This window comes from Hippopotamus amphibius, chromosome 4 (assembly GCF_030028045.1).
Source record: "Hippopotamus amphibius kiboko isolate mHipAmp2 chromosome 4, mHipAmp2.hap2, whole genome shotgun sequence".
Taxonomy (NCBI): Eukaryota; Metazoa; Chordata; class Mammalia; order Artiodactyla; family Hippopotamidae; genus Hippopotamus; species Hippopotamus amphibius.
Window position 1 is genome coordinate 97,830,335 of NC_080189.1, and position 16,719 is coordinate 97,847,053.

At 40.7% G+C, this 16,719-nt stretch overlaps 2 protein-coding genes across 6 annotated transcripts in view; one reads left to right on the forward strand and one right to left on the reverse strand.

Annotated features, from left to right (window-relative positions):
• The window catches only part of GRM3 (glutamate metabotropic receptor 3), a 233,403-nt gene extending 232,026 nt beyond the window's left edge, over positions 1 to 1,377 (forward strand). For both annotated transcript variants that reach the window (XM_057732213.1, XM_057732214.1), the window contains exons 6-7: positions 779 to 880; positions 929 to 1,377. In XM_057732213.1, the coding sequence (XP_057588196.1) occupies positions 779 to 852 (74 nt within the window). In that variant the 3' untranslated portion in view covers positions 853 to 880; positions 929 to 1,377. The remainder of the gene's footprint in view (positions 1 to 778; positions 881 to 928) is intronic.
• Positions 1,378 to 8,469: 7,092 nt separating this feature from the next.
• Positions 8,470 to 16,719, reverse strand: part of ELAPOR2 (endosome-lysosome associated apoptosis and autophagy regulator family member 2) — a 195,186-nt gene continuing 186,936 nt past the window's right edge. For 3 of the 4 annotated variants that reach the window (XM_057733377.1, XM_057733378.1, XM_057733375.1), the window contains one exon: positions 8,470 to 9,098. In XM_057733377.1, coding sequence (XP_057589360.1) covers positions 9,039 to 9,098 — 60 coding nt within the window. In that variant the 3' untranslated portion in view covers positions 8,470 to 9,038. Of the gene's footprint in view, positions 9,099 to 11,743; positions 11,772 to 16,719 lie in introns of those variants that run through there. The other variant, XM_057733376.1, reaches the window with a different exon arrangement.

A 16,719-nucleotide genomic window follows, 5' to 3' on the forward strand; every position in this document is an offset into this window, starting at 1 on the left:
AAAGGAGAAAGCTTTCAGGGTGAAACAGGTATAACATAACTGTCCCTAGATTGCTCACAAAAACAAAACTTTTGTTCAAAACAAGTTCAGAGCTAAAAGTTTTATCTAGGAGAACGATGAGTCTTAAAACGAATGGATACCCATATGATACTCACACGCTGACACTGTCACCACTATTGTCATTAACAAGAGCATCATCCCTTTGGAATCACTTCCTGTCTGCAAAGCGTTATGAAATTGAAGTTCTCAGCACCCCAGCCCGCATTAGAATTTTCACTGAGGTTATCCATTGAACAATGAAAATATGTCAAACCATTCTCTAAGGCACTGGAGTTCACAGATGACTCGTGGCACTACGTAGAGACATCCCTGCTCAGAGAGAACAAAATTAATTAAGGCATTGAAAATAGTAATTAATTTAACAGGCAAAGGAAATTGCAGTGAGCTTTCAATTTTGCACACGGTATTTTAACCAGTTTAGAGACTGCCAAACCTAATATTAAACCCACAAGTGGTTTCTTTCAACAGTGATTATCCTTATCAACTCTCTCTGAGAGGTATGACATTAGTGCAGGTAAGTTCCAGGATACAAACTAATTTTGAGCAGAGCACAGTTATAAAGGTGACCTACTATAGCATTAAATCACCTAGCATTTTCCAAAGCCAAGTTAAAATGATTTTTTCACTTAACTTTAACTAGTATCTAGGATTATCCATGCCAGTAGCTCCATGGCCCCCCTGACTCATGTGGAATTTTCTGTCCCACTCTGTTTTCCAGCCTCTGCAAGCATGTACATGCCGACGGTGTGCAACGGACGGGAAGTCCTCGACTCTACCACCTCATCTCTGTGATTGTGAATTGCAGTTCTCGTGTTTTTAGGCTGTTAGATGAAAGTGTTTTTAGGCTGTTAGACAAAAGTGTTTTTAGGCTGTTAGATGAAAGTGCTCATGTGAAGCTCCGGAATGTGGAAACAGAGCAAAAGAACACCCCTAGTACCTTTTTTTAGAAACAGTACAATAAATTATTTTTAAGGACTGTACAGTATATAGTGATGTGCTAGAACTTTTTAGACTGATTTTAGTGTCCCTATTATTAACGATTCCCCAGAACGTGGAAATAACCATTGTTTACAGAGCTGAGCATTGGTGACAGGGTCTGACAGGGTCAGTCTATTAGAAAAAACGGTGGCAATATTAGGTAACTTTTTTTCCTATGAAGTTTTTTGTAGGTCCTTGTTGTAACTAACTTAGGGTGAGTTTCTATGTTGTATATTAAAGTTACATTATGTGTAACAGATTGTTTTTCTCAGCACAAAGTAAAAAGCATCTGTATTAATGTAAAGATATTGATAATAAAACCTTCAAGGTTTTCCAGCATGGTGGATGATAACTTGTTCTTTATTGATGATTCCAGGTAATTTGAGTATGTTGACTTTAGACCACTTCTACCTTTTGATGTTGGAAGAAAGTATCTAACCATGCTTCTCTTTACATCTAGAAATACCGAACACAAATTGTTACCCTACGAGAGAGTTGTGAGAAGATCTAGGCTTCTTCACAGATCACATGATCAGAATTTGACAGATGACCACATAAATATCAGGCAGTTACAGTGGCCAGACCATAAGTACCCATGTTGGTTTCTTTAAGCTGCATCTCTACAGCAGCCCAGAATTTGCCCAGATAGGGCTGAGGCAAGGAGAGGCTTCCTCCATCTCTGCACCCCTCTGAATGCAGAGGCTGACCTGCCAAGGGAGGTGTGATAGCTCTCATTTCCCAAAACAACCTTAATTACTAGCAAGGAGCCTGGGAAAGCATCTTGTTATTCCGTTGGAAAATCACTCTCGGGGTTCATAGCCAAATGAAGCAACAAAAATGCAGGATATCTTCTTTCCCAATGCTTTTCTTCTCTTTTTTTTAATTTGTTTATTTATTATTATTGGCTGCATTGGGTCTTCGTTGCTGTGCAGGCTTTCTCTAGTTGTGGCAAGCGGGGCTTCTCTTCGTTGCGGTGTGCGGGCTTCTTATTCCAGTGGCTTCTCTTGTTGCTGAGCATGGGCTCTAGGCGTGCGTGCTTCAATAGTTGCATCACGTGGGCTCAATAGTTGTGGCTCGTGGGCCCTAGAGCACAGGCTCAGTGGTTGTGGCACGCGAGCTTAGTTGCTCCACGGCATGTGGGATCTTCCTGGCCAAGGGATCAAACCAGTGTCCCCTGCATTGGCAGGTGGATTCTTAACCACTGCGCCACCAGGGAAGTCCCCCCAATGCTTTTCCAAAGTCCCAAGAACAATGCTTAGGCATACAGGCTCATCACTAAATCTTAATATTTTACTAACCTAAATAAAGGAGCAAACAGGGAAAGCATGGATAAGCTAAAACTGGCTCATTCTTACCAATACTGTCCTGCTCCTCCTGGCAAACCCTTGAGTCATAAATCATTTCTTCATGTAGAAAAATTTACTGAGAACCTAACTATCTGCTAGGTCCTGCACCAGATAGCATGGACAGAGAATGTATTCATTTCCTGTAACTCGTATGACAACTTAACATGAACTGGGTGGCTTAAAACAGCGGAAATTGATTCTCGGTGTCAGCAAGACTGCACACTCTTAGCTGTAGGGGCGAATCCGCTCCATTCCTCTTCTAGTTTCTGGTGGCTGTCAGCTTCCTGACATCACATCACTCTAATCTCTGCATCCATCTTCATGTCGCCTTGTCCTCTGGGTGTCTCTTACGAGGCAACATGTCATTGGATATAGGACCCACCTGGATATTGCAGGATGATCTCATCTCAAGATCCTTAATTACATCTACAAGGTCCTTTTTTGAAAGGAAGTAACATTAGGAAGTGTCCCTATCTTTTATGAGGCTGCTCTTCAACCCACGACAGAGAAAACGATGCTTAACATGTAGTTCTTGCCTTTAAGAAGCAGCGAGAATGGAAAATAAGCTAATGAGGGAACTGCAACTGAGGAAGACAGTGAGAGGAAGGCAGACAAGGCTATGAGGGACCCAGAGGCTCAATAACCAGGGCCTGGTTAATCAAGACTAGTACTATTTTTAAAATACCCAGAAATAATGAGCAGGTACATAAAAGCCAACAGGACCGGCCTTGAAGGAAATAAAGTGAGAAGTCCTACATCAGAAATTCTCTTCTTCCTTCTGGATGCATCTGAATCAGCGCCCTCATCAATGTGTCCAAAACTCACCAGATGCTCCAAGACAACAGTGCAAACAGTCTCTAAACTCTCGTATTCAAAGAAGAACCTGGATGGGGGGGTGGGGGGAGGCAGACTGAGTAACAGATTCAACAGCACTAGATGGCAAAAAAGAACTCTGCTGTGACTGAAACTGGCAGGAGTGCTAGATCAGTGTGCTCAGAATGAGCATCTGCTCAAGATCAAGGCCGAGGCAAAGCTGATGGGAGAGAGAATAAACTCATTCCACTGATGGGATGTGACAGGCTGAGGAAGGCAATATCAGTTGGGTTGTTCAGAGACACAGCTGATGCCTGAAACAATCAAACTGATCATGGATCTTTTTAAACAAGACAGCGAGGCTGTGGGTGCATCCTGAGTGGGTGTTTCTGAGAGCCGGGTTTTGATCTATGGCCGCTATATTTCACTCCCGGCCTTTACACTGAGAGTGCATCCACTGACAGCTCTCATCACCTTTTTCTTCCCTGCCATGAACCATGTTTCCTATTCAAAAGTGCATCCCCTAACACGTGATCCCTAGAAGTAATTTTTTAAAGAACATTCAGCATATGTATGGAAAATAGCAGCTATAAAATCTGTTTTACGTGAGCCATTTCAAACAAATAGGTTTTGGATTGATTTTTTTTTTTTAACTCCAGTAACAACATTTCATTCTCTCAGAATATAAAACTGGCTGAGCGGATCCACCTTTGCAAAAACGTCCTGAATTTAAGGAACGCAAGCAGAATGATCTATCCCACTCATAAGAAAAACATACCAGAACCTAATGATACGGTTGATTACTGTTGGATTCCTGAGTGTTTACAGTCTCTGAAATGCTGTGTCCTGTCTAGTTTAAACATTAATAGATTCTCTTGCCCACTAGGGTTTTTCATGGTAAAATAAAAAGGTCCCATTTTCACACTGAGGCAAGCTGGTGTGCAGACCACACAGAGGACAGATAAAGAGAGAGGCTGAGAAAGGAGGTATCTCAGCCAGTGCATCTGTACAGTCTCCAACCCCACACTTCCTCTCAGCTAGCCCCCCACTTTACCCATGTATCTACTGTGATCGTTTTGGGTACCACAGCTCTTCAGCAAAGGGCTGTAAATACAGAGAAACCAAGAAAAGTGAGGTGCTAGGAAAATGGAACATAAGTAGGGATTATAACCTTCACAGCCCTAAAAAGGCCCAAACCCATGAAGAAGGCAATTATTACTCCTGTTCTGCCACAGAAAGCTTACATTTGCATAACTCCCACTGGTTGGACTCATTCATTTAACCCAAGCAATGGTGATCTGAAATCAGCCATCTGAGATAAAAGAAATATTACTCCCCTCCAAACCAAATTCCCCCAGTAACCACAAGCTATTTCAGACAGGGCTTTTCATCCAAGAGTCATTATTAACACAATGCGGAAAATTTCAGCAAATGAAAAGCCTAAATGGGACCTTTTGTTCAAGGCACATAGAGGTCTGTTTCTTGAACCACCATCGTTAAAGGAATCGGAAGTGTCTTTTGCAGCGCAGTCAGTCTTAAAACAGGATTTGGTAAATGTGTGTGGATTGAGGTGTGGGCGGCCTAAACACACCTCAGTGAATGGGCCCCCCAGTGCTGCCAGGGGACCCTCTCCAGGGCTGGAGCTCAGGAATCAAAGCCGACACTATATGCGCCAATATACACTACTTCTACAGAGTTACTTGAAATAAATCTGTATATAAAATTGAATATTATCTCCAAATCCAGTTACCTTAGCAACAAATGTTATAGAAACCACACGAAAAGGCTTTTAAATCAATCATGCTGGTTGATTTTGAACAGATTCGCTTAACTGTATCATTTCCTAATCAATACCCACAATCAAGTCCCAGAACTATAAAAGGAGCTCAGAAGAGTATCCGGCTTTGTCTTTGGTGGGTGATTAAATCATGAAGGGAGGGTGATGTGTTATTTTTTCTTGACCACCTCCAGAGACTTCAGAAACTCTGAAGGTGTAAACTCCTAAAGGGCAAAGAATCTGCACAAACAGATTCTTCCAAACAGTTTTGCTTGTGGGTTGTAGTGATTGAAACCAGTGGTCAGTAAACCACGGCTCACAGGTCAAATCTTAGCCCAGCATCTGTTTTTATAAAACCTGTGAGCTAAGAGGTTTTAAAAATCTGTAGAGCTAACATTTTTAGATAGTCGGGGGGGGGGGGGGAATCAAAAGAAAAGTAACATTACATGACAAGTAAAATCTAAATGAAACGCAAATTTCCATGCACATAAAGTTTTAGTAGAATGCAGCCACACCCATTTGTTTATATATTGTCCGTGGCTGCTTTCATGTTACAAGGGCAGAGCTGAAGGGTTGCAACAGAGACCACATGATCTGCAAAGCTGAAAATATTTACTATCTGACCCTTTCCAGAAAAAGTTTGCTGGCCTCTGATCTAGATAATTGCAACAGTACCCTCAATTAATATCAACTGCAATAGTACTATCAATTAATTTTCAATTATTCGTCCCCATCTTTTACTTCATTCATTCATGACCCTAAAATGAACTCATCTGAAAATGTCAAACCAATCTAAAATCCAGCAAGAGTGTAATCTCTGGCCAGTTACTGTGAAGGTGAACTCCATTTTAGCATCCAAGGAATAAGTCGGGTGTTGGGATCTTTTTTTAAGTTTACTCCCCTTGAGTCCTTTCCTTTAGGGTGACCTTAATGTAGGACTTGGGCATGTAAACTTGAGATGATGTTCCTGGTCACTAGAAAATAGATGTGAGGATATGTAAGTCATCTGAAGAAGGTCTACTCTATGTATCTTTAGTGTAAGAAGGTAAATGTGAGCAACACACGGAATTTAAACTTGCCTATAACATCATCTGCCTGACCCAATTCCCAGGAAATTTACTTTTGTGAGAAAGAGAGAAATGATCTGCACATGAGCCTCCCGTCGGGAATGACCATGAAATCACAGGAAGCAGCTCTACTAGAGATAACAGATGACAATTGACCAGATTTGTCTTGAAGAACTAGAGTCAATGGATGACCCACCACCTGGGAACCTTAAGACTCCAGATGGGAAATGGCTAGACCCAAGCAATTCTTCCATATAACCATGTAAATCACCTTATCTCTCCTTGGGAAGAAATAATGACAAAAATCTACACAAAAATACTATGAAACATTTTTAATCCTGAAAAGGACTTGATTACTAGTAACCAAAGAGGGGGAAAGCCAACAAGAAAAAAATTCAATCTTTTAAATCAAGTGAGCACATACGAAATTGCTCATCATTGTTAAAAGACATGATATAATTTATCCACAGAAGACACAGTCTCATTCAGCGGAAAAATTGATTTAAATACGTTCTGACAGAGTGCTAAGAGATAGTATAGGGCGACAGCTAACTTAACAGACTATTTAAGTTTAAAAACAGCCTTTTAGAAAAAACAACAAATAACTTCTACCACTTAGAGAGGAAAAGAAATAACAAATGTCAATTAAAAGTCATAGAAACGTGATGAAGTTGTTGATGCCTTTTCACATTCCACTGAGCTTTGCAAAGGCAAGACATAAAATTAAAGTGAGTTTTATAGCCAGGATTGGTCTGAATATTTCTCCTAATATTCCTTCTGTCATACTTCTTCAGCTCTTTGAATAAAATGACAACCCACTGGGATCCAGAGGAAAAAGTCAGCTCTTTCCAAAGATGGGACTGAGCTGCCAAAATCTATTTAATATCTAAAATTAGAAATAAAATAAATCCTTCAATACCATCTATATTTTCAGAGAGTTCATTAAAATTTAAGGCATTTTTGACATGTCAGAGATTTTAGTCCAGTGACAGAAGAAAGAAGCTACCTGGGAGCAAACCCCAATTATCTCTATGGTTTGGAACATATATGTTGAGTGCAGCAAAGATAAAGAGAGAGGTGACAGGTGACTATGCAGAAACTTCCTGACTGTCCAGTCTGTACAACTTTGCCAGGGTTCCTCTGAAAGGGTGCATTTCAGGCATATTTTCATTCTTCTGTTTAAACTTTGATCAAGATGGGGAAGGGCTCTTCAGCACTGTTGGCAGGCTAAAAATGAGCAATGCCAACATAATTTCTTTATTATAATAAAATTTAAGAAATTAAACGTGAAAAAGATTTATGTAAAGCAATGCCCTCTGTGAATTTCACAACAAGCAATAAAACAATGGCAACCTCACCTCTACTCATGTATCCAACAGGAGTGATGTACACAAAACAAACATTCATTCAACAATAACAGAATGGTCCACTGTTCTACCCACCAGGCTATTAAATTCAATTATTTATTTTTCTCTCCTTTGCCACAAGACTAAGGACAACCTGCTGAATAAAAAGTTACAAGTCATACCTCATTGACAGACGTGGGGCAAAACACTCAACAAACCCTGCCCCTATGCCCTGCCTCTCTCAGCCAATCAGCGTCTTTTGAAAAATCTGGATTAAAACCTAGAAAGATCACTGTTTATTGGGAACAAACCAGAGCACCTTAGATTTATAAATGGTCAGGAACTCCCCACTTTCCCCGTTCTAAAACAATTAAGTTTTACCCAAAATTGGTCAAATCCAGCTTCATTAAAACTCCTTTCAACAAATAATATTCAAGTCATGCTAATACCAGTATAACCTGTCCATTATAGGAAATATCACAATTATCTGGATCATTTTTGAGTAAGAGCAACAACACTCATTTCATAACTGCTGACGGTACAACCACATTCTTATTATCAATACAATTATACTCAATTTTCTAAACTTGAATTGCTGCCTTACAAACTTAAAAAGGAAACTTCCATGGAATTCATAATCCTTAAAGTCTTCAGCAGCAAAATAAGCACATAACCTTTGATGCTTGACACAGGGCAAATGTCCCACTGCCATTTTCTGGAGACCATGAAATTATCCCAATACCTCTGTACTTCTACACAAGCCATCCCACTTTCTTCTCACGATTTTGCCAGTGATTTGATAAACAAGCTTTCCTACTCATTCTAAATCATACTTCGATCATTACATACATTTTTTCAAGCCATTTGATTTTTATAATACTGTCAGCTTGTTTGTATTCGTGGAAAGTCTAGGCTTCTCCTTTTTTTTTTTTTTTTTTTTTTTTTTCAAGAATCCCATTTGCAGTCAAGCCCTTCCTACCAGTTCCAACAAGGATGGAATTTCAAAGGCGATTACAAGTTTAGATAACCCAAGCGCATGCTGACTCTTCATTAACAATTACTGCTTACTTAGGCTTCTGAAATCAAGAAGGATACCCTACGGAAAAATGAAAAATCTATCGTCTTTCTTTGTTCACCATTTTTAATAGAAAACATGTTTTAAGGTCTGTCAGGAAAATAAATAATGGGAAAAAATAACTGTACCTTAAAAAATTTTTCAAATCTTCCCCAAAATATAAACAAAGACAAGACATAAACAATGCATATGCTCACATCAGCCCTCCAGACACACTTTTTATACAGAATTTATAAAGAAGAAGCGTTACCCATTAATCATACGGCATGCATCAGCAGTGCACTGGTGGGCTTAATCTTGGTTTTGAGTTATGTGTATATACAGATAAATCTCTTCCTGAGTTGAACTTCATCTTCAGTTGAGACTCAAACCATTTGCTTTCTTATTTTTGGCAAGACACTTGACCATGTGATAAGGCAATCTAACATTTCAACCTCCTTCCCTTCTCAGTGGCACGGCCCTCCTCTGTGACATCACCGCTGTGCCAGGTACGAGGACAGGCTCTAAACTATGCTCCTGGAAAACTAGAGCGCGGGTTTCTTTGTTCATTAGTCTGAAGGCTACAGCACTGTCTTTTCATATATTTGGAGATCTTGAGGATTTCAGTTGAACAGATTCAAAATGGTCTTCTTTTTCCTATGGGGAAAAAAAAATATTAAGACAAAATCAACTCACTAAAAATTCCAGTAAGATTTTAGGATCGTACGTGTCCAGAAAGTAAGTTCTGAAGGCATTTTCATCTATGTACCTGCCACTTGAAATTAGGATTTTACATTGAATGGAGGGTGGCAGATATAAAACAGAGAGCATGCCTACCCTGAAGGAGCTTTTTTTAAAAACTTTTTATTTTATCCTGGAGTATAGTTGATTAACAATGTTGCATTAGTTTCAGGTGTACAGTGATTCAGTTATACATATACATGTATCTGTTCTTTTTCAGATTCTTTTCCTATTTAGATCATTACATAATATTGAGCAGAGTTCCATGTGCTACACAGTAGGTCCTTGTTGGTTATTTTAAATATAGAAGTGTGTACATGTCAATCCCAAACAGATGTCCAGGAGAAAAGATACACAATCCAAAATAGAAGCAAACACATGCCTGCAATAAATACCAAAAGATGCGGCTGTGATTCTTGTGTAGAAACCACTGAGACCCTTCCAAGGGGAATATCTGATCTGGGTGCTAAACTAGATGACCTATCCATGCAAATTGTAGACAGTAAACTAAATATTCTCAAGATAACATGGGGTCAATAATAAGGAAAAAAGGAGAGCAGAAATAAAGAGAACATCAATACGACATAAGATCATTTGGATTCACCGATCTGTTTTAGTAAAATCTTTGGGGATCACGCCTACTAAAGATACTAAAAACAAGTCATCTCAGATAGTAAATCAAAAATTTAATGAAAATATATCATTGCTGGCATTTGTTATATAATACATTCAAAATGTAGCCTATTAAGATAAATTATTCTTCTTTATTGGGGAAAAAGAGAAATAAAAGGTGAGATTTCTCCCAATGTTTTCATTGTTAGACAGTGCTTTCTGGAGGCTTCTGGAATAGGGTGGGGGGACTATGCTGTTGAAAAACAGAAAGAGGAAGAGAACCAGGATTATTTTTAAAATAAAGGAAATAAGAGGCAGATCAGTCCTGGGCGCACACTAATGTGTGTCTAAAGTAGAGGAGTGAAATGAGAAACTAACATGAAATAGACATTGAGAAACTGTCAGGAAGAATGAGGTTGCTGTTGTGTCTTCTTACATGTGAGTGGAGAAGTCTAAGACTTCAGATCAACTTCAGGGCCATGTGGTCGGGATTATAGAAAAAAATCATGGCATGAACACCAGCCTATCCCATTCCTGTGCCTCTGCTGAGATGACCAGCCCCTGGGAGGGCTGCCTGCAGATCGCAGGGCCCTAACCCACTGGCTCTGGGAGGACCTGCCTGAAGTCTCACATTCACCTGCCTTTATTTTCTAGGAATAACCATCAATAATCCAAATATTTATTAAGCACCAATGTGTTGCAGGAACAGGACTAGACTTTAAGGGACACGAAATGTCTGCCTCAAGGAGCTCACAGTGTATTACAGGAAAGACGGTTAGAGTATTAGCTGTGAACTAGAAGGGCAACCTGAGATTTTCATGGCCTTGCCTTGAGAAGATTTGATTCAACTTGCTCCTCAGGAAGGGGAGGCAGAGACCTGTTGCTTAACCTCGAGGTAATATTTCAAGTAAAACACTGAAAACCCTTTATACAGTCACATTAGTGTCATAGAGCTTTCGTTACCGTGTCCTCTGTGTTCACATGGGATTTTGCTCCTATGGCTGATATGGTGGGATATATACGTGTGTGTGTGTGTACTTCCTGATGGGACTTCCTGATGACAGGAACTGTATCTTGTTCACTTTTTCATTTCCATAACATAACCCAAGGCCTAGCACATGATTGGCTATCCGTCAATGGTTGTGAAAATGTATTGAAACACCAAGTAGAAGGAAAAAGCCTGATTGGAACTCAGAAGACGTGGTTTCTGATCCTTGTCTCACACTCTCTTGAACAAATAAGTGAACCTCTCTAGGTCTCAGTTAACTCATACATCATTAAGATGCCGTACAAAATGATCTGTTTAAGCTCTAAGTTCAAGAATCTATTCAAAATCCAACTTATCCCAGAAGCTTCTCCTTAGCTTGTCACTACCCCCCTAACTGTACTCCCTTCTCTTCTGCACCCTACTCAATACTCTTGCCATACAGGATGATCGTGGGGTGTGTGTGTGTGCGTGCGTGTGTGTTTGATATGCACGTCTTCCATCAATAAGCTAGTCTCTGAGATAAACTGTGTCTAACATGACATATCACCAAAACCCAGTGGAGTGTCTAACACACAGCACCCCATAAATTACTGTGGAGTGAACAAATGAAAACAAAGGAAAATAATGAACTGAAGATATCTTTGTTAAGAAAAGTCAAAGTAAATCTATAAATAAAACCCCACAAATCCAGTGCATAAGGAAAGACCAAAGAAGGTATGGCCTTTAGAACATGACTAAGGATATATAAGACAAAGTAAACCTTACTTGACACAGTAGTTAAGAAATTTATAAAATGTTTTGCTCCATGAAGTCATACATAACATCTGTTAAAGTGCGAAACAAAATAAAATTTGTACAACTGTGCTCACAGCAGCTTTACTCACAGTCAAACGCTGGAAATAGCACCAGGATCTATCAACAGGAAAACAGACGAACAAAGGTGGCAAGTCCATACAACAGAATCCTCCTCTTCCACAGAGAGGAAACTACTATAGATTAACACAAGGTGGGTGAATCTCAGAAAGATTTTTCTGAGCAGAAGAAAACACACAAAATACTACACACTGTGTTGTTATGATTATGTGACGTTCTGAAACAGGCAAAACTATAGTTTTAAAAGATCGTCACAATAGCTTCCTTTGGGGGATGGGTATACACAAAAGGACAAGAGTTTACTTCCAGATGTCAGGCGAATGTTCTATATCCTGTTAGGATTTGGGGTTACAGAGGTATATTTATTGCTCAAATTTCATCAAATCGTGTACTTGTGATATACACAATTCACTCTATGTAAACATTTTACCCTCAAAAAAACTTGAAATATTGAATTTTCTCATCGATTATACATAAACTGAAGTATTTAGAGGTCAAACGTATTGAAGTCTGAAACTTACTTTGAAACACATCAAAAAAAGGAGCTGGACCAATAAATGGATAGAGGGATGGAGAGAGATGTAATGAAGAGTGAAATTTAGGTGGAGGAGGGCTTCCCTGGTGCTGCAGTGGTTAAGAATCCACCTGCCAATGCAGGGGACACGGGTTCGAGCCCTGCTCCGGGAAGATCCTACATGCCGCGGAGTAACTAAGCCCGTGCACCACAACTGTTGAGCCTGCGCTTTAGAGCCCGTGAGCCACAACAACTGAGCCCACGCGGAGCAACTATTGAAGCCCACGCATCTAGAGCCCATGCTCAGCAACAAGAGAAGCCACAGCAATGAGGAGCCCGCACCACTCAAAGAAGAGTAGCCCCCGCTCACCACAACTAGAGAAAGCCCGTGTGCAGCAACGAAGACCCAACATAGTCAATAAATAAATAACTAAATTTATTTAAAAAAAAAATTTAGGTGGTGGATACATTGGCTGTACTGCTGCACAATCCTTTCAACTTCTCTGTAATATTTCAAATTTTCATTTAAAAAAATGAAAAAAAAATTTATCATATTGACTAAAATTGCTATTCAAAGCAAAATGTGGCACACTGAATCTTCTCAGAGAGAAAAGCTCTACTCTCCTTGTTTCCTGTGATTGTTTCCAAGGATCTTTTCAAGCTTTCACTTCTCTGGCTATAAAATAACAATAGAAGAAGTACTGTAATAGGAGGAAACACTTTAAAGTTTATGTAGCGCTTGCAACGCCCACTAATTGTTTTAGATTCAGCTCAGAGGTGACTTTCCCTTAAACATCTTCCCTCGCACCTAAAGGCTTCCTGCATTATAAGATACCACCCTTACAAACAGGGAATCACAAGATCACACCAGGTGAGAAGTCTAAGTCAGCTGGTGATGGGAGGTAGTTTTTGATGGGTCTCCTGTGTTTCTGCATGTCTTATGAGAAGACACTGATAGTCCTTTATTCTAGGTGATTTTCCAAAGATGTTTCTGTAACAGCCTTGGATGATACAGATGAAGTCTCCTTCTAGAACAAAGAAAACATCTGCTTACAGCCCCGAAAGCTACAGATATTGTCCTTCCCTGTAGAGCAAATGGCAGACATATGTCCTGCCCATTATAAAAGACTCGTGTTCTCCAAACCAGTTCCTCTACTATAACATAACCCACTCTGTATACAGGCATCACTTAGTCCACTTCATTCTGTGGGAAATGAGGCTTGAGCAGCCAATGCTAACGCTATGAGTAATTAGCTGTGTTTTGTCTTGGACCCAGAAGACACATTCTGTCCTCCAAAGTGTCTGTGAAACTATCGCGGACTAATTTGTTGGCCAGTAAGTAGAGTGCGATTTCATTACCATCAGAGTTCTTCACTGTTTTGCCGATGAGAATAGAAATTAACAAAGACATTTCTAGAAGAAAGCTTCACACACTGGTTAACAAGATTTAAGAAAAGTCCCTGAGAATCGGGAAAAACGTGTTGACCACACTGAATGGTAAACAAGGCGATAAAACAGTCCTCCACTCTCTTGCCTGGAAATGAAGAGGAACTGGGGAGCTGGTTGCAGGCTGAGTACTGGGAAGTGGGTTCAAAGAGTTCACAGTTCAACGGACTGGATGGTGTTAATTCTCCTCTGGGGAGGAAGATGGCCTCCCAGTCAGGCTCAGGGGTGCCTCATAGGAGCCACTAGCACTAAAATTCATCCCAACAGGAGAAGAAGGTTTCACCCCCTTTCAAACAACAGTGACAGAAACATGCACCTACGCTAAGCATTAAAGAGACAGTGGAAGCCACTTATGGGCAGAAACCAGGTGAAGTGTTAGAACTCTGGCTGGGTCACTTTGGAGAGGATGTGGCAGGACTCGATGATCGTTAAGAATGGAAACAGCCTGGCCATCCTAGGACTTACCACCGCTTGCACTCTACCCTGCCAACTGCACATCCACCCAAAGATGCGGTAAAAGGCTTCAGAGCTTTTGCAGTGGGTCCTCGCCACGGTTACAGAGGCACAGCCTCCTCTGGGGGCTCTCCCTGAGACAAATTACCATAGGAAAGCTCAGTGAGAAAGTGACTAGTACTGGGGCTCTTGCTGCCCCAGATGGGTTTATAAGGTGGAAGATGGTCACTGGAGACGCAGAAACGGACCCCAAGACATCTAGATAAGCTGATATGGCCAGCCCCACCCTGGAAATGTCCCTTATCCTTTATATTTAAACCGAGAATTAACTTAAATATGACAGTGGAGCAAGAAAAGAGGTGAATTCCTTTTTAAAAAGGCTCCCATATGTGAGTCAAGCCCAAAGCAACAAAAGAACATAAGACCTACAGCCTTCAGCACAATCTGGCTGTGACTTCTGAGTCAAAAGATCCCCAAAGCTGAAACAGATGATGTCTGGAATGATAACCCTGACGTTCAACATAGGACCTTTTTTTTTAAAGCTCTTTACTGGAGTATAATTGCTTTACGCTATCATGCCAGTTTCTGCTGTACAACAAAGTGAATCAGCTGAATTTATACATGTATCCCCATATCCCCTCCCTCCCGTGGCTCCTTCCCACCCTCCATACCCCACCTCTAAGTCATCACCCATCATGGAGTTGATCTCCCTGTGCTACGCAGCAACTTCCCACTAGCCATCTATTTTACATTTGGTAGCGTATATATGTCAATGCTATTCTCTCACTGCGTCCCAGCTTCCCCTTCACCCCCCCACCCCCCGCCCCATGTCCTCAAGTCCGTTCTCTGCATCTGCAACTGTATTCTTGCCCTGTCATTGGGTTCATAAGTACCATTTTTCTCAGATTCCATATATTTGAGTTAGCACACAGTATTTGTTTTTCTCTTTCTGGCTTACTTCACTCTAAATGACAGTCTCTAGGTCCATCCACCTCACAACAAATAACTCAATTTCATTCCTTTTTATGTCTGAGTAATATTCCATTGTATATATCAACATAGGATTTTTTTTTAAGCTCTTTATTGGAATATAATTGCTTTACACTCTTGTACCAGCTTTTGAGGTACACCAAAGTCAATCAGCTGTATTTATACACATATCCCAATATCCCCTCCCTCCCTCGACTACCCCCACCCTCCCTGTCCTGGCCCTCTAAGGCATCACCCAATATCAAGTTAATCTCCCTTTGTTATACAGCAACTTCCCACTGGCTATCTGTTTTACAGTTGGTAGTATATATATGTCTATGCTACTCTCTCACTTCGTCTCAGCTTCCCCTTCACCCCCCACCCCACCAAACCTCGAGTTCTCCAATCCATTCTCTGCATCTGCGTCCTTGTTCTTGTCTTGTCACTAAGTTCATCAGTACCATTTTTAGATTCCGTATATGTGAGTTAGCATACAATATTTGTTTTTCTCTTTCTGGCTTACTTCACTCTGTATGACAGACTCAAGTTCTATCCACCTCATTACACATAGCTCCATCTCATTCCTTTTTATAGCTGAGTAATATTCCATTGTATATATATGCCACATCTTCTTTATCCACTCATTTGTTGATGGGCATTTAGGTTGCTTCCTTGTCCTGGCTATTGTAAATAGTGCTGCAATAAACATTACGGTACATGTTTCTTTTTGGATTATGGTTTTCTCTGGGTATATGCCCAGGAGTGGGATTACTGGATCATATGGTAGTTCCATTTTTAGTTTTTTAAGGAACCTCCAAACTGTTTTCCATAGTGACTGTACCAACTTACATTCCCACCAACAGTGCAGGAGAGTTCCCTTTTCTCCACACCCTCTCCAACGTTTATTGTTTCCAGATTTTTTGACAACATAGGACTTTGAATAGACCAAAAACACTGGCAGTTTGGTTGGCTTGTGAGCAGCTGCTGTGCTGCTGGAAAACAACAGCAAACGCAAAGCCTTGCTGCTGTCACAGAGGCTCCCCTCCCCATCTACAGTGACTTTGCTGCTTTAAGGAAAAAGATGATTAGGGGAAAGACCAAGTTTTCCTGTCACCAAGAGGGACTGAAGGCCATAGAAACCCACCTGAGGCTGTAGGGAGCCATGGGAAAGGGAGGGACTCAAATATTTATGACTCTGTTGTAGTCACTGAAGTCAGTATGCTACCTGAATGTGTAAGAGGAGAAGGGCATGAAAATTCATCTAAGGGGGTTCAAGCTAGGTTTGCAGTGGGAGAGGAAAGATAACGTGACCATGTGAGAAGGGTTCTGCATGCCCATTCAAGATGCCGTTGTTGCTTTACATCTGAATCTATAGTAGGAATTGATGGTACATGCTCGGACTTCCTCATCTCATAGGCACCAAGGACAATCTCCTGGTCAAGAGCAGCCACATGAAAAGAAGGTCTACTCGGATACTTACCCCAAGGGTTGCCAACTTCTCTGCCATGTGCAACAAATGTGTGAGTCAGAATTGCACACAGCTTCTCTACCTTCTGATAACTAAAGTTGTCACTATACAAATAACGTCCTGCTGGCGTCAAGTCAGAGGCCTCAGTTTCAACCGCCTTGCCTGTGTCATCAAACCTCCCAGCAGAGATGGCTGATAAACCCTCACAAAATTC